We start from the raw sequence: 22,356 nt of genomic DNA on the forward strand, positions 1-22,356 counted from the left end.
TATTAATGGACAAACGGGAGAGTCGTTGGATTTAAATTCTTGAGCAGATGTGTTGGGATTTATTGGGGTGGAGTGAGTGTTTTGGAGGGAGTGGGTCTGACCGTCCTGCGCGCTCACGTTGTGATGTGTTGGAACCTTTTGTGAGGGGGCGCGGCTGTCGGGAGCGCGCTGGGTGCTAAATGTAGCTAGTACAGTAAAAGAAGAACATTACTCTCCTGTGGCTGACTTATCTCAGCAAAGTTTGAGCGCTACATGACGTGCGGTCAACTGTGGGAACGCAAATTACTAAATTTTTTTTTTTTAAGTGAACTGTGTCATTGGGGTAGCCTAAACCCAATTGTCCCATCAGAGACAGGCACATAGGTAACTGGGCATTGTGTTTCGGTCCGGACAGCCTAAAAATAAACTTTGGAAAACAACAGAATAGGTGGGTGTACGAATGACTCACAATCACGGGGCAATCCTTGACACGGCCTAACTCCAAAGTCATAACAAAAAAATACACATCAGACAGGCGCAGGGGAGCCAGTCCAACCACTCCAAAGTCATCGCCAAAGATCGTCTATTGAAAAGATCAATGGAACAAAATATGAAAGAGTTGTGTCTCTCACTGTGCACAGTGGACCTGTGGATTCTATTTTATTTTCTCAGCAAATACTTTTCAGTGACTCATTACTCTTTTCAGTCTTACATCAAAACTGTGTATAAATGCTTAACTCACATTAAAGTAGGTTACTAAAAACTACATCAAGGAACACACCTGTGATTTTGGCTCAGTAAGCAAGATGTGTATGCTATTTATTCATTCACTATAAACTGTTTAGCTTTCACATGGAAGATGTTTGGCCACAAAACATTTGACTTAGAAATATTTACAAGAACTGGTAGCCTGCCAAGGCAGAGACTTTAACTCAACTGGATTCACCTCACATTTATGTATGTGACATATAGTTGGAAGTCTTATCAACACTACTTCGATCAGTTGTTGTTTTTTTCTTTGGTGTAATTATCAACTTGTATTACTCATAAGTTCATAGACACATACTGGGATATACAGACATTGCCCAAAATGAAGCTGACATTTTGCAAGTGTACACGGCTGGTGTCCTTGCAAGCATTCTCAATCACAGGGACACACTTGAAGAATGAGGTAAACAAAATGTGGCATTTGAAAATGAACACAACCCTCTGATTGTAATTGACCAGGTAAAATGTATTAACTCTGAACAAAATTGGCGTATAAATGCAGGAGCTATTGTGCTGCTGCTGTTGGTAATCTAAGTTAAATTTAAATATTTCAGTACATATTTTATATTTCACTACAAGTTGAACCCACCATAAAATGAGATCTCTACATGAAAGAATGTTTAGAGTTTTTTTGCGATGCCTTCTTTGTGTTTAGCCATATTTGCTTTTATTATATAGGTAAGCTGAGGACAGGAAATGAAGGGAAGAGAGGGGATGACATACAGCAAAGGGCCAGGGTTGGTGTAGTTCAGGGGCAATTGTGATGAGGAGTCAGCCTTACTATGACACTGTACCAGGTTAGCTACCGAGGCAACCTTGCGAGGCCTTCTCTGAAAAGTATTGGGGGTTGATCCAACTTAATGGCAATAATAGCCTGGCCTTTTGCCGTCCCTGCTGAGTGATGGTCTGCTTAACGTTAGAATTATCTTTAATTAGCCTTGGGTGATTGTACACAAATAATTTTTTTTAAATTGAAGACCACAAAAGCTCAGGCTGTATTTGTTGATATGACCTTTTGAGTTGGACCGACTTCACACCCATCGTGACATTCAGCCCTGTGTTGCAGACTTCAAAGGACATCCCTGAAATCTGACCCGGCAGGCTATGAAACACAGCAATGATGTGCAGAAAGCAAAAGAGGATATGGTCCAGCTTTAGCAATATATATCATTTGCTGTTAATGAATGGTAAAAATACTTTTAATTTTATCATTATTGAAATCCAAAAAGGGCTTTATATACCATATAAAACTTGCTAATATTTTAATACTTTAAATATGGACAGAAATCCTTAATAATCACCATCGTTTTTAGCTTTTAGGAAATAACCTTCTGGGATAATTGATGTGTCTCGTTAGGCTAGTAGAATAGTTAGCTTAAAAATCGAAAGAAAAAGCGGCATAGTGAGATGTCTTCATCTTTTTCCTCGCCTCTGCCTCCCCCGCTTGCCGCCTGTTTCACTGCAGTCGATAGGCTCTTGTTAAACCCGCTCCTCTTGCTCCTTTCGCTCTCTCCCATTGGACGACTCCCTTTTGCTCACTCTCATCCCATTGGACGAGTAGGGCGGGTGATGCGCTCATATTGGTTAAATATAGTGGGGCTCGCGAGGGGCTAAAAATAGACAGGTATATAAAGCCGGTGGTTGCGCTGTGCTGCGCGGTACTCCTCTCCGGCCGGCAGCCGGAGGAGCACGGGGAGAGGTGGAGACACAGCAAGGAAGAAAAAGAGAACAGGCTCGCCACCCGCAGCAGCCACCCTCTTGCTCATTCCTCTAAAAGTGTTGCACCAGAGGCAGCGGTGTTTCTTACATTTTGCCCGGCCACCAGTTTTGGGTGGAGTAGGCTGTGACGAACTTCCTTCCTTTTTAGCTCTGGTTTCGTTCTGACTGTGTCTCTTGAGCGCTTAGTCACTTCCCCCAGCAGAGAAGTAAAGTTTCTGTGGGAAGATGGTTTTATAATTAATAAATAAGTATAGTATGACTGTAGAATTCATTGCAATAATATCTTTAAGCTGTGAAATAGTAGTTTCAGTCTCCTAAATCCAGTTTATGTGGCAAAGATGGCTGTGCATTCTTAAGTGTTTTTGCCATTTACTGTAGAAAGAGATCTATAACAAAATTTGAGGGTAGCAATGTGGATGATAGCAGCAGTTTGAGACACTTAAGGGCAGGATGTTGCTTATCAAGTGTTCAATAAAAGCACTGAAATGTAATCATTACTTACAAACAGCAACCTTTACTTACTTGTTGCCACACCTGTTTAATAAGAAACATGAAAAGACAAACACAATTTTCAGAGTGGCCTTAACATTTAAAAAGCTAGCTTCCTTTTGGGTAGCAGAAGCATTTAATACATGCAAGATCTGCTTTAACAATTTACAGTTAAATGTAACTCATAGTGGCCAACAGAGACTGACGTCGCTCTGGCTGATGGTTTGTGTTTTACAGTAAGGGTGAATCCTGCTCAGATTTAATTCACAGGGACAAATTTTCAGTCAGAGAATCACCAGCTGACTTCATGTTTCCTCTCACATCCACCCACGGAGCCTCTTATAATCCATTATTGGAGGCATTTTCCTCCTACCAGCCATCCTTCCATTTTCTATACCTACTTATCTCTCCTCTTACACCACCCTCCTCCTTCTCCACTTATCACCACACAAGTCTCATAGATGAGCTGCCAAAGGTCACTCTGGGCACAGCTCTGATGTAATAAGTTGGAAACTAGAGTTTGACCTGTGACACGAGTGGTAGGCAATGGAAAGAAAGAAAGCAGGGGAGGCATGAATCGTAAATGCCAGTTTGAAGTTGTCTTGATGCATATGACATGATATAACATGATGCTTGTCTTGTATTTAGAAAATGGAAATGAACTCCCTGACAGAAGAGCTATTCTATCTCAATGAGACCTTTCTGGTTTATTAAAGATTGAAAAAAGACTATATTGTTGTGCCCTTCTGTCCTCCATGCTAACAGTAGCACCATAGTGATGATAGTTGCCTCTGGTCCTTCATTGCTCCAGCAGCAATAACAAATCATGATTCTGTGTTTACATTAAAATGGCTGGTAGCTCCCAAGAGAGCAGACATGAAGAGATTTTTGTCACCCTTTGGTGTAAATCAGTAGTAAAAATGTGACATCATATAACCTGATTCCACTGTGATCAGAAAGCATTAGATCTGTGCGGGGCAACGTTATGTTTTCATATGAAAGGGTTAAATGCATGCTTGGGCTCATACATTTATCCATTTTATTCCTGGGTATCCACTCCTCCGCGCTGCCTTACACAACTACAGTCTTTTATTGTTGGTTTTAGAGCAACCCCACTCTCCACACACGCTCGCAGCTTCTCCATACTCCAGCATCATCCCACACAGGCTCAAATAGCCTCACCTCGGCCTCCCACACACTCCGTTCTCTCTGCAGCAGAGGCCTCACAGCGAGGCTGCTGGCTCATACTTTCAGCCCTTCAACCAGCAATCCTGCCAATGACCAGTAATATACCTGAGGTTTAATGAAACATCATCTAAAAGCTGCAATTAAAAGATAACACAAAGAAATCTCATTTATTTCTGGTGATAAGGAGTGTGTTTACCTCTGGTTTTAATTGTGAGATAAGACTATTGCAAAATGTATTTGTGGCAAAGTAAAACAGAGAGAAGCAGCAGCAGCCACGAGCCATAAAGTCAGCAAACAGACTGACTCAGCAATGTCACTTAAACAGCAAAATCTAGCTAAAGTTTGCTAGCATTTATTAGCAACTGGTCATACCAGATCATGTAAGACAGAAGTAGCAAAACCCCATTGAATGTTTGTTAATAAATATTAGTGAATTCAACTTTTTATTTTCAAGAGTAGGGTCAGATAACCTCTTATTTTATATGTTCCAGCCTCACTTTAAAGATAATTGTAGATGTGCCTTTGAGCAAAACACTTTAGATTTCCATTTTAACTTCACCTCCATTGTTTAAAACAATGATTTAATGACAGGGTTCTATGGCTACGGCTTTTGCATTGTCTGTGTGGTGTAGCTTAACACCAACTGATTCAAAACAGAACAGTTAATTGAGGAAAGGTCTTTAAAGAAGCTTGTCAGTGTAGTGCTTTAGTACTTAGCTGAAATCTTCTAAATCAGCACTTGTTGATATTGTGGGTTTGGATGGCTCTCAGTGTGCCTCTCATCATGTCGGCCGGACCTGGTTTATGATCGGATGAGGCTCTGTGATGGATTCCCATCTTGACAAAAGGACTGCTGGGGGATTTTATGGTTGCAATGATCTCTGGCTCAGCACCACAACCATAAATAGTACATTATGAGCTATATTTAATGGTCCATAGTGTCCAGCAGAAGTCAAGAGTACTATATGCGTTTTGAGACTAGGTTGCAAAGACATGAGATATGGGGGTATTTTAAGGTTTAAGGATATCACCCATTCACATTCAGTAGCTTGTGGTGGTTCAGACCTCTGACTGTAATCTCCATTTATACATCTCCCTCCTAGATAAACATCCTGTCACTTATCGTTAATGGTAAACACTATTTTACACATGTATTACATGTTGGTAATATTTGTCTGTTAATGTGGTACTTGTGTGTCATGTTCAGATGGAAAAATTTTAAAGTTCTTTCAACAACTAATTTATGACTCCATTCATATTCCACAATGAAAAGCAGCTGAGTGTTATAGAAAGTAATTTATTACACAAACCAAAGCTAGTTTACAAATACAGTTTCCAGTCCTGTGCGTGTGTATAGTCTAGTATGAACAAACCCACATTTCATATTTACAGACTTTGCATACAGCTTGGTTTTCCTGTTCCTTTGTTTACATCACTGCTTCAGCATCCAAAAATCAGGATTTAAAAATACAATAAAAAGAAATTAAAAATGATTTGTACATAATAAGGAGACTAACATCGTTTTTCCTTTTTTTGTCTCTTCAGCCAAGTTTGTGTTCAAAACAAACAAACAGAAAAAGAGCCAGCACACGTGGTCCTAGCGATGCTCTAGACAGGCAGCCGAGAGGCCAGCCTTTCTCCTGACTGCCTAACAACAGCATTTGGCAGCGATGATTGACGAGTCGTTACACCCAAGTGTAAATCATCAGGAAAATTCAGTTAAAGCACATGAGAATAAACTAAAGCAACGACACATAAGCAGTCCCCTAGTCTTCCACCTCCTATTTTAAATACTGATAGACAACATATTTATGACTTTTCTTTTTAAAAAGCAGGAAATAAAGTTTAAAAACAACAACACAAGACTGGGTTTCTGGAACAGGCTCCTCCTGGTAGACAAGGAAGAAGAACAGGAGGGTACAAAGCTGTCAAGAGAGGCTGAACCTGGCAGCAAAACACAGAGGAATCAGGGAGGGCTGAAAATCCCAAATATAGCCGGTCATGCTCAACATTTTCTAGAACGGAAAGAACTAAAAAAAGGGAAACTTGTCCAGCATACAGCAGGTGGTTAACTCTCTCTCTGCTGGTAAGCAACGCAGAATAAGATCATGTTTAACCTCAAAATCTATCAGGCTGTCCAACCTGAAAATTCTGGCATTTTCATGAACAGTAATCTGGATACAAAAGGTCAATTAGAGTTTAACTGTTTGAGCAAATGGCAGGTACCAACAGTTAAACAGTAAAAGGCAGACATGTATGTGGTGGATAACATGTTGTATTTCAGGCACCTGTTTACCCTCAAACATGAACTTTTTCTGGTCATTTTACATTTGATCCAAGTAATCATCATTTATCCCAAATACAGAGATCTGTGGTGTGCATGTAAACACAATCCTCTCCTTGTTCTTCGTCCTGGTCTGACACCAGGGGAAGATGAGCACCAGCAGTCACCTTGTGGAACAGGAAGGGATGGGAGCGGAGGCATGGCAGAGTTCGCTCCGGTTGACTATGCAGGGCAGGAAGCTACCTTTGTCATTCAATGGGACCACAGCTCACCTGCCACTTCCACTGACTGATACAATTAAAGAAAGTTAATGTTACAGAACCATCAGGTTATAGCTGATCACCTCTGTAGGGAGTGAGCTTTGCACTGCCCTCTGCAACACTGCAATGGAATATTCAAAGCAGCAACTGGACTACAGGTGGTGATAAGGACCACTTTACAACTACACATCAGGTAATCTTTCTACTCACACTTTACATTGTCGATCAGGTTACTGTAACAGATGATTTCAGACAGAGCAGGGCTCAGTGTGTTTGTTAATGTGATTCTGTAAGCACAGGATTAGCTACCATGACAGGCTCGTTGGCACTGAGCTACACGTGAGCATGTAGCCTCAAGCCTCTCTGATAATACGGCACATTCGACCTGATCACCTGACAGCATGTGACCACTTGTTTAATACTGTGGATTTACCAAGCTCAGGACAAACTTTTGCAAAAGCCTTATTTTAAAACAGAAGCATTTTTTTTGTTCTTGTATTGAACTGCAAGCTGATTAACCTCATACCTCTTTAGAGCACCGTTTTGAGGAGCATTTAATTAACACAGTTTATGGATGATTTGTCCACTTTAGGGGCTGTTCAAACAACCTGCCCTGGTAACTACAGCATATAACAAGTAAGCTGAATGTGCAAAACGATGTAAACTGCCCTGGTTTGGTCTTCATCATGGTCACACAGACGCCACTGTAAATCCTACCGATCCTTTCACCTTTCCATCTGCACTCGCCCTGGCCCTAAATCCAGGTATGAAAACATGAAGATACATGGCACACTGGTGGCTGTTTACAGTGGTCCTCCTTTACTCTGCGGTCTGTTTGCAACTCTTACATCTATCAAGTCATCCAGGCTGGAAATTAAACCTCTTTTTTGTTCACACTGAACACATCCTCTCTGGAAAAGTTGATAATTCCCCAGCAATCACTTTTTATGTCAGCTCTGAATGATCTTTATCCGTGTAAGTAGCTTGTTGACAGACAAAATGTACCAGCGTTTTGCTGGTGGCTGGTGTAAGTTCCCCACCTTGATGGTAGACCCACAGGTGAAGAGCCCAATGGTTTACAGTGGTAGTTTTCTGTGCTCCCTCCTCCCCCCTTCCATCCATCCACCCACCCATCCCCCTCCGTTGAAGCTCCCCAAATCCCAAGTCCCAGGGTAAATTCAGTCCAACAAACAGCCATTTTACAGCGGTAGTCATTTACTGCACTCTTTTCTTCCCCTCCCTCCCACTCCCATCTAATAATCCCTCCGTCCCTCCCAAGCCCTAGCCCCGGGGTACAGAAGCCCATGGGTGAAAACAGTCCAAATGTGTCAGCCATTTTACAGCAGTACACATTTATTGCTCTTCTTGCCGCGGCGGGCCTGCAGTGCCGCCCTGGTGGCCATCTCGAACACCTCCCGCACGCCGTCCTTGGTCTTAGCGGAACACTCCATATAGCCGGATGCTGCTATGCGGCCGGCCATTTCCCTGCCCTCCTCTGACTTCACTGGCTCCTGTTGAATGAAGAGAAACCAAGAAATTGGTTTAGGAACACCTTATATGCACCGTAAAAATTGGTGTATAAGACGCACTTTTAATACTTTTTTTATCTAAAAAGTGGGTTGCGTTCTATACTGGTGTGATCAATAAACCAGTATAAAATGCAGAGAGAGGTATGGTACTGTCTTTTACCCAGACTATGGCGCTATAATCTAGCCATAGTTGTCGGATGTTAAGTGGTGATGTCACACCTCCGCATTAAACTGTTTCCGGGTCCAAGTCGCTACATTGTCTCTTATGACGCAGTGTTGTTTAGTGTTTTAAAACCAACTTGATTGTTGCTAACGCTTTGTCACGGACATGCACTGCCATGATCGCCATTGCAGCCACCACCGTGACAACAATCAACGTTACCGTAGGCTGCCAGCTACCGCTAGCTACAGCAATGGTAGCTAGCAGAATTGCAAACTCTACATGGCGAAAACAGATGGTAGGCTGTAATTTGTTTTTTGAATGTGTTTCAAATGAAAATAAATTTAAATAATGATGAAATTTAGTGTTGAAACTTCATACACGTTTTTATTAATAAATAGCTATAGAAAATCTTTTTCTCTCTGGGATAACCCCCAAAACAGACTGCGTCTTATATTTCAGTGCGACTTATATTCTGGATTTTACAGTACCTCTGTATATTCAAAAGTCCAGAAAATAGTAGTTCATAAGCTAGGTAAACAATGAAAGCTGTTACCTTAACTAAGAGTACTAACTGCTCTGAAGTCAGTCATTTATTATAGATATAGTTTAGTGGAGCATGCATGTATGAAATGCCTGATTGGCATAGAATACCAACTCATAATATGACAATCTTTGTGCATGATAACTTCATTCGTTTGCCTTTTCAGTCTTAAACAGGGACATTTTGCAATATGCATATAATACACCTTATACCCCATTATAGAATATTTGTATAGTTTAGCATCAGGTGTCATTATTTCAAGCACATTGAGGTAAATATTCCATCTTAATAAACATTTGCATGTTCATTCTGTTCTATAAGAGCCAAAAGCAGAATAATAAAAATGGTGAAATATCTATTATATTAAAGAAGATGTGTCTAAATAGTTATTTGAGACAAGCAAAAGAAGAATTAAGGTACCTGCTTCATCTTGGCTAGCTCTCTGCGTGTGTGCTCGTCATTGCGCAGGTCTTTCTTGTTTCCTACCAGGATGATGGGAATGTTGGGACAGAAGTGTTTGACCTCTGGGGTCCATTTCTCTGGAATGTTTTCTGTGAAGGAAGACAAGAGACCAAAGGTTAAAGAAGGAGATCAATGATCATTAGCAAGTGATATTAATTAATTTTTTGTGTTTGTGTGTGCATATCTGAGGTTATGACTAAAATTCAATATCTGGCCCATGACAATAGAAGAGATGAATCTTTGTTACATTTATTTCTTGTCAGCTGTAAAATAAACCTTCAAGAAAAAGGGAGGCACCACAGCTGAATAAAGCAGGAGGTGTCAGATGAAAATAAAAAAACCCATATTTACATACTTTCATTTGCAGAGGGGTGGTTCATATTGCAGTGCCTCTCTTACCCCTTTCACACCATGTTTAAATAATTAGCGCGTTGACGCAGGTTTTTTAGACCCGGGAAGAACCTCTTATAGATACCGACTGTCTGTTTCCCATTGCCAGTGGAGTATACTCCTGTTGGTCTCTTTTCTGCTGCGTCACCGCCTGACGTCACAAGTGCGCCCAGTGAAGATGTTACGGTGGTTTATCAAACTCGGCGCTGACATATTTGGAACGATGTTCGAGCGCTGCTTCGACCGTGACGGGCAGAATTTGTTGCAGAGATGACAAGGAGTCAGATAAGTTACCGACGGAGCATAGCATCACGCTGGAAAGGGGTAGGAGATCAGCATGTCGACCCGAATTTTGTGTTCCCATCAATGCCAATCAGAGCCCAGGCGATAATTACCCAGGTCTGAATGCAGATTGTAGCCTTTCCCACTAAGCAAAAAAGCCAGGTGTTAGCTTTTTTTTTTTTTTACCAGTGGGAAAGCGGCTTCAGTGTGAGTCCCATTTACAAGCAATAACATGAAATTCTAATAACTCAAACTCATAGAAAGCTGGCACTATTTATTCTTGCTACAGTTGAAAAAAACAACAGAAACTGTCAATGGAACTGAATCATAGCCATTTGATGGCGCAGCAATGACCTTTATCTTTAAATTAGTTAACAGAGTTCAATCACAGGATGCTAGCATTTTGATGAGACTAACATTTACAAATCAATGTAATTTAAAATGTGAGGCACTGGAAGGAAAATTCTGCTTCCGAACAAAAGAAAAATGACAAAGAAGCGCCTTCATATCTCTGCTGAACATCCTGTGATAAGAGTCTTACTTGGTCAGCAAAAACACTGCTTTAAACAGAGATGTAATGTCTGAGGAATACTAAACCAAAGGCTTTACTTTAACAGGCCCTTGTTTTATTAGAACTGTGACTTCCTTTTATTTAATCCATCCTTTAATTACCTGCAGCTTTTATCACCATGTTTTATGCAAAGCCATTTCCATATGATCAGGGAAGTGCTGTTCATAATCATTATGAGCATGGCTGGTTGTTTTACAGCATGGCCGCATGCCATTGCATGACTAATGATTTGTGTGTGCTGGTGTGTATGTGCAGATGTAAGCAGTTCCTGTACAAGTTGTAAGAAGAGTCACAACAGGATGAAGACACAACCTGCAGACCCCAGAAATAACTTTTATGCGCTCCCCCCATCTTTCCGTTTTCAAAGGAAGACGACGATGTCGTGTGTGAATCTGTGTGGGTGTGTGTCTGTCGGTATGTGTGCGTGTGTGGTTTTTACTCACCCAAGCTGTCAGGGCTGTCTATGGAGAAGCACATGAGGATGACATCAGTGTCTGGATAGGAGAGAGGTCTCAGCCTGTCATAGTCTTCTTGACCCGCAGTATCCCACAGAGCCAACTCCACCTGACACACGCACGCATTGTGGGTAGGAAGGGCAGACAGAAGGACGATGGAGTGTGGAGAAAAGGGAAACGAGAAACAGAAGAGGAAGAGGAGGAGGGAGAAGTTAATACATCACATCCATTTCATATCAAAGCCAGCAAATTCATTTGTTAACACACATGGACTGCAGAAGACCTTGTCCTGAGCTGAAACCGAAAATAGGACAGATTTATTTTCTTATTCCACAGGAATAAACCCCAAAGAGCCATTTAACTTTACACATACTTTTTACTGCCGTAATGATGACAAAACTAACACTTGTGGCCTTTTATCTAATGTGAAATTATCAACAGAAGACAGGATTTGTTCACCCTAATAAATATACTAGCATTTAGCACTAAAACTCTGACAGTACAAAATGTGACGGTGAAAAATCTCTGAGCAGACCGTAAAGCTAAATAGGGAAAGAAAACTAGATCAAGATATTTTGAAAAATGTGACACTTGACAAGAAGCAGCCAGAGCCCGCCTCAGCAGCACAGAGAGCTGGAAACCAACCAGCAAATAAAGACTTTAGGTCCCAGAATCCCATTAACCCAGAATGAGGTTGTGAGGGTTTATGACTGATGAGCTGGGCTGGGTGCTGCAGTTAACCATCCATACAGCATGGCACTAATACAGCACATCACAAACCTAGAAGGCACACCCTTCTTATTTCTGTATTTTCAATCAAACACAATAATCACCAAAACAGGTGCCGTTTTTTTCCGATATATAGGATGTCTATGACTGGCCCTCTTTTGAGTGTGCCTGAGAACATTCACTGACGGTTTTTCCAGACAAAACTCACACCTAAAAGAAGAACTAGAAACACGTAGAAATATTTTTGACATTTCATTTGAAGCCCTGTGACTAAGCTCCAACGAAGCATTCTGGAGAACAAGACCAGGCTTAGCAGATGACTGCTGCAATGTGAGGGAAGATGTGAAAATGGAGCAGTGCAGCTTTATCAACACTAGCTCACTTAGCCCTGAAGGTAGAATTAAAGCGCTGAGCATGATTAAGCACCCAGGGAACAAAATAAGCCCTGATACCAGCACACGAACCACTGCTGAGACTAAAGAGGCAGGGATGTGTTGAGACAGCTACGAAACTAGAGTAGATTACTCTAAAGTTTCAGAGAAAGGTCAACATTTTCTGTGGATTTATATCAGTCCATCTTACTTATTTATTTACTTATTAAGCAAGCAGTTGTTTACATTTGCTCAACAAGCAAAATAGTTGTTCAAAAAGGTGTTACAACAGCTTAGAATGTGACCGAAGTTTGGCTCAATCCATCCAACCCGAGGAACCACTCTGACATGACGTTAAATGGGAAAGATGGATAGTAGTGACACAGACCACCGGCAATTGTCTCACCTGTTTGCAATCCACCTCTATGTCAGCAACGTAGTTCTCGAACACAGTGGGGACGTAGACCTCAGGGAACTGGTCCTTGCTGAAAACAATCAGAAGGCAGGTCTTCCCACAAGCTCCATCCCCCACTATCACTAGCTTCTTACGGATGGCCGCCATCCCTGGATAAAAACACAGAGGAGGAGGTAGAGGTTATGATCAAGGAGACACAGGAAAGGCATGGGGTTTAATAGAATCAGAAGAGCAACGTTTACAGAAGAACATTTGACTTCAAACGGCATATATAATTGTGTTAATCAACAATCCGGTACACAAATAAAATCGGCGTTAGCCAGGACGTGTCTTAAAGGGCCAGTACACTGATTTTCAACCTCAGTCTTATTCTTTTATTATGGGGAGCTAATGCCATTATGGTAGAAAAAAAAATATAGACTACAGACCCGAAGGTTTTTTTTGATGACCCACCGGTATATTCTTGACGCATTTCAGATTCTGTACTGCTGTGAGCCATTGCCTGCAGCAAAACGATAGTGTTTGACTCCAGCATCTCTTGCTGGGCTGTTTCTTCAGAGGGAGGGGTGCAATGCACACTGGGTGTTATAGGAATGCATGAAGGGGCGAAACCACAAGCTGTTCGTACAACTTTCTCCACAGCTATGGCGCCAATTTCAAATGATTATTGCTTTTCCGATTACAGAGACCACCAGCTTTGACTGACTTTTTCCAGGGGAGAATTGCTCCATCTCAAGAGAAAATAAACCATCAAAAATGTGTAACACTGAGTATTTGATAAGTAGTGTTGCAGATTGCAGGGGCAGTCTGCAAAACTATACTTGACACATTGACTGCTAGCTGGAAGAAGCGCTTCTAAACCTGAGGTTTAGAGTCTCTCAGGGGATTTGTGAGATGATATTTGGAATCTGTAGTCTTGCAAACCTTGAGGCTTATTTAAAGTGGTCCGATGAAAGCATGACTCACATCATGTAAAGGGGGATTTTAAGCTGAGTGCAATTTATGTGTAAACTGGAACCTAAATTCGCACAAATATGGTGTACACAAGCTGCATTTCACCATAAAGACTGAAATTGCATGTGAAAACAATACTATTATGTGAAGTTTCTCAAAACAATGTCCTGTGCATCGTGTATCATGTGAGGGATAAAATTGTTTCATCCAATATATCAATTCTCTTTTCAGTTGTGTAATTAGGGTTTGTGATCGAGTACGCCAAAATCAGGTGAGAGGTGGTCAAGAGAAACGGTGCTGTGTTATGATGTGTTCTACAAATACTTGCACTGCAGGTTCCTGTCCTGCCCCTTACACCGTCACATACATGTGTCAAAATACAGAGGTCACTATGGCACAGCTCAACAAGACGTGAGCTAACAGACAGTAACATTAAGCCGCGGTTCCAGTAATTTGTGACGGTAAAAGACCCCACAGGCGTGTTAGTGTGGGTGTGCGTGTGGGTGTGAGAGAACTAACTTGCCGCACTGAATGAGGGGAAGTTGGGGTGAATGAGTGTCTTGTAATCTTGCGTCATTGGCTAAAGGAGCTTGAATCTTTCCATATTGGGAAATTACATATGACAGAAAGTCACAAACACAGGAACTACGTGTAAGTAAGGATTTCCTATTCAATTAGACCAGAAACTTTTAGAACTATTTAATTTGATGATCTATTGGAAATGAACAAAATAAAACATAAAACAGGAAAACAGCAATTTCCCGTTACACATGAACAGGAAGGGTGTCCAACAGGCTCCAGTTATAGGGGATGGAAACAGAGCAGAGGCACAAAGTACATTTCAAACAGACTGAATTTGTCAAGTTGGCACTGCGGCTGCCGCAGAGACAAAACTTTCACACCAACACAGTAAATGTACTGTGTACTTACTAAGTGTACAAGGACAAACAGGAGCTCACAGAGAAGGTAATAAATCATATCCATGAAGGGTTATTTCCTCCTTGATCTGAGAAGGTGCAGTACTGTGTGGTGTCAATCACCCTTTTCTGCCCTGCCATCTCCATCACAGTGACTCAGCTGGGGGCGTGGTGGAGAGTGTCTCCGACACCTCGCCTGTTCTTTCTGAGTCCATCAGAATGGGTGCAGTTTATGTGTGCAGCTTTTCTGGAATTGGAACATGAAGCTACTACAGCCCTCCCTCAACATTACATTTTCTGTGCCACTTTTTTCTCGCTGACCGGAGATCTGGGTTAATTGGATTATTCTAAATTTATTTTATAGTGTGCATATTGCTGAAAATGGTCTGGCATAGGCCCTGATAAGAAGATGGATTTTAAACTGTCCCTCTGCCGTCCCCTTGACTTCTTTGTTGTGATTTTTTGTCAACACAGCAGTTTGTATACAACATGCATTTTCAGCAACTGTAAACTTTGTACATGTGCTCCAGCTTCTGGTTGCTTATTGTGTCCTTTTCTGGGCCTTTTGTAAACAGCAGCACATATTTCCCTGGTTACATGTTCCCTCACAAGATACCTACCTACTAATATAATTGACTTTCAATTCCACCGCCTTTTGCCCTGAGTCTCATTACTTTCTGACCCCGAAATGCACCGAAGCAGTGTGAGGTGCTGCAAGCATCGTATAAACGGTAGCTGAATACTCTAAGTAGGACAGCAGTGTCACAAAAGATTAGACCATTCCCTCCATGACTTGAGGAAAAAGAAAAGACAAAAACGGGGGCAGCTGTAGCCTAGAGGTGGGTGGGTGTATGGTAAATGTTTGAAACGATCGACCAGCGGGTAAAATGGGTAAAACACAATGTGGCCTCCTTTCAACAAATGTTGCCTAGGTGCCGATAAGCAAGTTGTTGAAGCCAATAACTGGTCTCATCTTGAGGATGAGAATAATACAAAGCAATTTCTAGGTATTAATGTAAGTACCAGACTATGAATCTCTTTGTATGTAGCTGGTATGTAAACCTTTTCTATGCCAAAAAAGATAAAGGAAACATTTAACAGGGGAATAAGCAAGACTAAACACAAAGAGGAGGGGCACAATGTGCACAAAAAAAACAGGAAAATCTCCATTAGCAGCACAGACTGTTGTGTCTGAACTCTGAGCCGCTTGAACTCATATTTCCAAAGATAGCATACGATAGTGGAAACACAGCACACACTGATGCGAGTGTTACAGCAGTCTATTAACGATTAGGCAAGTGGTCAATAGTTTTGGACTAAACAAAGTGACCCAGGATAAACCCGCACTGATTCAGTGAAGCAAACACACTACAGCCACTTGGGTCTTGCGTCCAGGAAGTGCGTAGTAATGTGTGAAGCAGGGAAATTCATTATCACCATTCCACAGAACAAGGGTGTTACAACAAAACTACGTAACAGTTATAGCTTTAAAAATGGGATTGCAGTGCAAACATGCAACCTCTTGAACATTATCAGCAGTACTACAGACTGTGTTTTTAATGCAAATCAGGCTAACCAACAGAACCTTTAAGTAGTAGGGGTCAACCTATATTTATTGAATGTGCATAATGATGACATTCTAGCAGGTGGTGCATAGAGGGAGGCACTGTTTATTAACATGTAAATTAACGTGCAGAAAAGGGACTCAGGCTCTCAGGCTCATCCTATACCGTGATATAGGATTTTGGCCATATCGCCCAGACCTACTTGACATCTTAACTAATTAGTTACTACTAAAAGCAAGATAGCTTACAGTGACCACTCACTCATAACTACAACTGTTTCAACATGGCATCAGCTAATATGTTATTCATATCTGCCAGGCACACTGGCAAACAGTCAGTCCAAAAATTAAACAGGCCTGTCAAGTATTGGATGTGGTGCTTGCTTGAAGTGGATATGATGCAACACAACACAGCATGCATGCCCAATTTCAACTGATGTTCAAGCTGTCTTCTTATGGAACCTAGCTCTAGCTCTAAAATGTTAACGTATGCCAAAGAAGAAAAAAGATGTTCTGCAGGACATTTTGATGGCCACAATAACAAAAAAAAATTCAGTGAGTGACAGATATACTTAAATCAATTATAATCCTGGAAGGCAATAATGACCAAACCACTCGTGCAAATCTCTACCTTCCTGCAGGCTAGCCAACCAGAGACCATGACATGAAATTTAGAGACAGACAAACAACGGATAAGGAGAGAGACGGGATAATCCCAACAGGATCAAATTAACAGACTCTGTCAGATACAGAGAGTAGGAAACACTCCTGTGATAAAGACCATCAGGAACGTTTGATTCATACTTCAATTACACATAGTTTCTTTTTGAAAAACTGTTCTTTATTAACAAAGCAGCTCCTCTGTATCATTTTAGCTTCTTAACAGAATAAGCACCACAATATCTAACAAAGAGCATTTTGATGTTTGCCTATCAAATGTCCACCTTTGGGCTGAAAATGTATTGACTCATCCTATTAAACTTCTTGACAGCAGGCCTGACAGTCAAACCCACTCATATGTCAACACAACAAGTTTTTAATCAAAAACAATACTTAACTCCGGCGTTTATGACAATCAATAAAGTCTAAACAGGAACGATATTCATCCTGCATCATTTCCTTGAATGACACAGCTGTATTATTAAAATGGTAACTATGTGCATGATGATTCATCAGCCTGGCCTTTAGAAAACCCCACACAGGCAACAGTTACATCCAAAAGCCTGAGCCTGTGTCCATGCCAGGAAATACCCCACGCAGCCTTTAGCGTGGAAAATTAGCCCCAGATTATGGACGGTTGACTGACTGTCGGCTGATGAATATTTCTGTTTCTGACAGAAACTTGGCAGGTGTTTTTCTTCTGCCACCTCACAGGCCTTTCTGTGGACGGCTGGATTTTAAATTAATTCACGTCTTTAGAAGGAACAGAAAAATAATTGTTTGTAACCACCATGTGCAGCACACACATATTGTACAATATGGAAAAATTCTATTGTGGAGATTGGTTGGTGATCTGTGCAATCAGTCTAACATTGTTGAGGATAACAGCTTAAAAATACACATATGCCAGAACAGGTCAGGGATCTTAAATTCAAAGGCAACCACATTGATCATATTGCTAATCGAACCACTGACTCTCCTGACCTTCAGACAAAGTGCCTCAGGATTAAATCTAACCACTTGTGCACTAATTAATGCCGACGCTGAGGCCTAAATGATAAGATCTTTGGAATTAAGCACTGATCATTTAACAATAAATGTTCCATTTTTTGATTCTCAATCCTTATACTAATTAAAATACTCAAATTGCTTAAATAACTGGGACATTAAGAGTATGATGCGCAACTTCTGCACAGGAAAACACAGATAACACTAATTGTAGACCTATTAAATAGAGTGACAAGTATGGAAAACGCAGACAAAGGACGACCAGGACAAAATTAAATTGAACCTTCAATAGAAAATCAAAGACGCTGTCTTTCACAATAACTACAATCGGACCACCTTTTCAGCACCAATCCTAGAGTGGACAGATAACAGACAAGCCCATGTACTCAATATGCTGTGTCTACGTCTTACACTTGTCTTTGACATCTTAGTAGATGACATATACATGTATTAGGAAGAAGACCATTCTGAGTGTTTCTGGCAAGATTTATGAACTAGCCATTTCATGTATTTGATTATCAGTCAGACATGGTCATCTCTCTCCATTAGAGCAGAGGAGAGGATACATTTTAGTTAATGGCTTCAAGGGTGACAGACGGTGTGTAAAACCTGCAATAAAGCCTGCCTCACCCCCTCCCCTGCCTTAGGTGCAGCAAAAGCAGCTATAGTATCTTCTGATGCACATAACTGCTAAACCAATAAAAACACATGCAATAACTGAAATATTTCACTGAACCACATATTAAATCAGAAATAATATGCATCTGTTTATGTCTCTATTTTCAGCTTTAGGCTCGCTTTGTGACTTCTCAAAACTGTACACAAGTTTAGATTTTGTCTCAGACTGCTCAGATCAGTTCAGACAACTTCATGGCTTATGACTTGAACAACTTCTTGATATGTATAAAGAATACGATTGGATTATACAATTTTTTGTTATTGAGGGGAAATCAACTAAAAATGAATCGGCAAGTTTGACAATAAAGTACGTAATTGCTGACCATAACATTTGTCTAGATTTGATTTGTAATTGAATGAAAGCACAAACTCACACCCAGAATAGTGTCACAATATTATTAATGTAGTTACTTGAAAAATAATGGCAGTTAATAGATATCATGTCAGTATCACCTTGCCTTTGGTGGTCAAATAAGGCAATTGACTGGTCCCACATGTGGTCCACTACCCAACATAGCAAATGCACAGAAAAAGTTGTAGTATTCCCTGTAAAAGCTCCCAGTGTTTAGTCAAACATTGTTTTTAAACCAGCTCGCCACTGGGTGGGTCACCAGAAAGATGGCGTCATCACACAGGCAACAGATGGCTAGTGTGTCCGCAGTGGAAGAATGGGTGGGTGGCCCCATTGCAAACTAATCACCAAGCCATACATATGATACGTATACCTTCCCAGAGAAGGAAACATATTAGAAAGGCTTAAAAATTTAAATCCCTTACAAGAACAGACTTTGTGCTCTGTGGTCACTGACATTTTCTAAAAACCACAAAACGACGTAAAAAAAAGTATGGTTTTGTTGTTGCCAGGAAAGTACAGTGGTGGTTTATTTGATCCTTACAGCTTTTAACAGGATACAGAAAAATCCACATTTTACCAACGTTACCACTTCACTTCAGTGACACTGCCGTTGGGAAGCCGCCTGCTCAGTCGAGGCAAGTCAAGAAAAGAGTCTCATTGTTTGACTACGGCTGGATCACTAACGTTTAATCCAATCCAATCTTTACGGTTTAGTTTCTAAGAGTCGACCAAGTTTACTGATCGTTCTCGGAACCGTTTGGCCAAGGTTTTTCGGCCACATGAGTTCATACAGTTAGAATACCGCAATTTTCTTCCCAGCACAACTGACTGGCAACTGCGGAAGCAGCGCAAAAATTGAGGTCGGTTAGGAGAAAAGCTAACTTAGCATACCGTTAGCTCACCTCGCTAGATTTTAGCTTTGAAACCAGGGCCTCTCAAAGCTTCGGGTAACTTTTAAAATAATAATATACGCGTTTACACCGAACAAATCGAAAGAAGAAGTACGTCACAGTGATCTGATATTACAGAAAGTAGTTTACCTGTAGTTTATGAGGCAAGTAGTCGGATTTTTCAATGTTTCCTGGAGTTGAGTTGCTTTGCCGACCAGTCGACTCGCTCGCTGTTTCCTCCCGTCTCAATCTGATACAATGAATTACTTCACGGGCGCGCGCCGCCAGGGTTTGTAGTTTTTAGCTGGGGGGAGGGGTGACGGGGACGAGCCTGAGAGCCACACCTGCGCGGGCACGAGGTGTAGGATCACACAGAGAGGGGTTTACGGAAATCCAGCTGTGACTTAAGATCAATTACGTTGAGCTATAAACACAGTCTTTTTTTGGACCTGAAATTTTCCTTACTCTGAGATGGTTAACATGTGTTTAACTTTAACGGGAGAGGATTTTAAACTTTGTAATGCTGGGTTTATAATTACAGGTGATCTAAATGGGTGTCACTTCAACTACCCACTGGCGTCCAAAATGACTCACTGCAGATAATTAGGCTTACTTTATGTTCCACTGGTGTTTTTCAGGGTAACAATTCTCATTTATGCTCAATGTTATAAATTACTTTTTATGGTTACTATTCTGGGCCCATATAAAAGAAATACTGACTTTGTTTCCCCGGATGTTAGATTCTTTTCAGCCAATTGTATTATTCTTCTAATCAGAGTTCATTTAGCTCATTCTAATTTGCCATCGTTGAGGCTATAACTTTCTTCAACGTGCCTGCGAGTGAACTGTCCAAGTAATTGTCTGAACCTACTGCCCCACCTGGCGGCCAGTTCATGCAACTAAACCAATTCATAAAAATGAAGGGCATGTAAAAAGAAAATAAGTTTGCAGTGGCTTTGCAGTCCACCGTTTTTTTTGGGTGGGGGGGGATAAGAATAAAAAAAATGGAAACTATTTTGTGCCACAAAAGTTTTTAAAATTTTGCTTTCACCATTGCTTCTCTACTGTAGTTGAACCCCCCATTGACCAGCTCTGCCATATTTCTTTCATGTTGACCGCTGTAAAGGCATGCCCAGGCAAAGCATTGGTCAAGCAGCCACCACCACACACCTGACCTTTAGGTAGAGCATGTCCAAAAGGGCAGGCATAGCTCAATACTCACACCTCTTCAAACTCAGTCAAAGGAATAATCATCATGACCATACTTAAGCAAATAACAAGTGGGCACTTTTTGCAATTAAACAACTGGCATGTGACTTTTTTGTATTATATTTGTTCTAATCTCATATCACATGTACATGGTTAATTTTTTAGTTTGAATTTATGAGCATTTATTCATAAGCAGCTTTAGTACATCGAACTACAAATATCCTTAGGGCAGCTTCATACTGTTGTTTGACTTCTTCTAGTGTAAAGTTATGGGTTGCTTGCAAAGGTTTATCAAAGTAGCTTTCCCAACACTGATAATCTGTCAGATAAATTCTAAGAGTTTTGTCCTAAATCTGGCTATTAATAATTAATATAATACTAAGCATTACCAACCGTTCTGCTGGTTTTGCCCAGTTTAATTTAGGTTATGTTTGAATTTATGTTGTCTTTTTTTGTGTGACCCTGGGATGAGGAGTGGTCAATATAGATTATTTTATATTTTTTTCTTGACAATATGGTTTGCTTTGACTTGAGGAGGATATTCTAGTACTCTCTCCAAACTTTAAATTATTCGGCCCAATGCTTAATTACCAATGCAGTCTCTGGTGCTGCATTTTGTAGGTCAGAAAGTTTAAGAGTGGATGGTTAAAGAAGGGACTCAATATCAACCACCTAACATGTAATACCTGGTAATCCAACCTGTAAATGGTCATGTATGTAAACCATGTTGAAATGGCCATTTTACAGCATGATTAAACATGTTTTAAACATGTATTAAGCCTTAAATTATAAGGGTGGGGTCACTTTGGTGACACCTGTATACATTCTGTCACTGGAGTTAACCTCCCAGCTGTGTTCGTGTTGTTGGCTCCTTTTGAGGATTTTTTAAATGCAGAATTTAAACAAATAATCTGGCCTGTTGTGTGGTTTATGGCACTAAATGGCTGTCCAAGAAGTCTGTGCTCAAGCTTTTTCTGGGAGTAAAATTGTATTCATATTGTATTGCTATTTTTGCACTAGTAGCAAGTGGCAGGTATACTGCGCTCGCCATACCTGGCTTGTTAGTCTGTTCAGTGTTAAATCACATATATTTATTTGTGGGCGAGTGCATAGTAGTCAGAAATGTAGTTGGCTGTCCCCTGGGGAAATTACGGCTGAAAATAGTGATGAGAAGACTTATTATTTTAAGTTACCCAGTACGTGTAGTTAACCCGCTGCTCTCATCAGAAATTTGGGCGAGCAAGGGGAGAGTTTACTACCTCTGTAGTCTGACTAATAAACAACAGCGTGCAGTCAGCCACCACCACAAACTGAATCTTACTCAGTGGGAAAAAATGAGGGTAAACAAGCCCATTTACCATCTAATGAATCAGCCACGGGTGTACACTGTTTAGCTTCGATAACTTAGCGTTTGCCAACCCCGTGCCCCAGCACTACCCTCTCATCCAAAAATGGAAACTTCTGACTTCAGAAAAGCAACATAGTAGCTGCCAAATCTCAAGCTTAAGGCTTCATTTACACAATTG

General features: G+C 40.9%; 1 protein-coding gene across 1 annotated transcript; it reads right to left on the minus strand.

The window, feature by feature from the left end:
- Window positions 1-5,424: 5,424 nt before the first annotated feature.
- On the minus strand, window positions 5,425-19,878 carry rhoab (ras homolog gene family, member Ab). The gene is made up of 5 exons (XM_069660653.1): window positions 19,772-19,878; window positions 12,587-12,744; window positions 11,069-11,189; window positions 9,341-9,471; window positions 5,425-8,198 (listed from the first exon to the last, which is right to left on the minus strand). Exons 2-5 carry the CDS (start codon window positions 12,740-12,742, stop codon window positions 8,025-8,027), a joined length of 582 nt encoding a protein of 193 aa, XP_069516754.1. The 5' UTR covers window positions 12,743-12,744; window positions 19,772-19,878; the 3' UTR covers window positions 5,425-8,024.
- Window positions 19,879-22,356: the final 2,478 nt, after the last annotated feature.

The sequence above is a fragment of the Semicossyphus pulcher genome, unplaced genomic scaffold (assembly GCF_022749685.1).
Source record: "Semicossyphus pulcher isolate SPU_LCO1_2020_fin unplaced genomic scaffold, fSemPul1.0.p SCAF_13, whole genome shotgun sequence".
Lineage (NCBI taxonomy): Eukaryota > Metazoa > Chordata > Actinopteri > Labriformes > Labridae > Semicossyphus > Semicossyphus pulcher.

Bases quoted from the DNA above. Each gene is read 5' to 3' on its own strand.
- rhoab (XM_069660653.1), bottom strand. From the start codon at position 12,742: ATGGCGGCCATCCGTAAGAAGCTAGTGATAGTGGGGGATGGAGCTTGT. The intron at 9,472-11,068 runs GTGAGTAAAAAC...CTTCCTTCACAG, and splicing joins AGACAGCCCTGACAGCTTGG to AAAACATTCCAGAGAAATGG. The intron at 8,199-9,340 runs GTACCTTAATTC...TTCATTCAACAG, and splicing joins AGCTAGCCAAGATGAAGCAG to GAGCCAGTGAAGTCAGAGGA.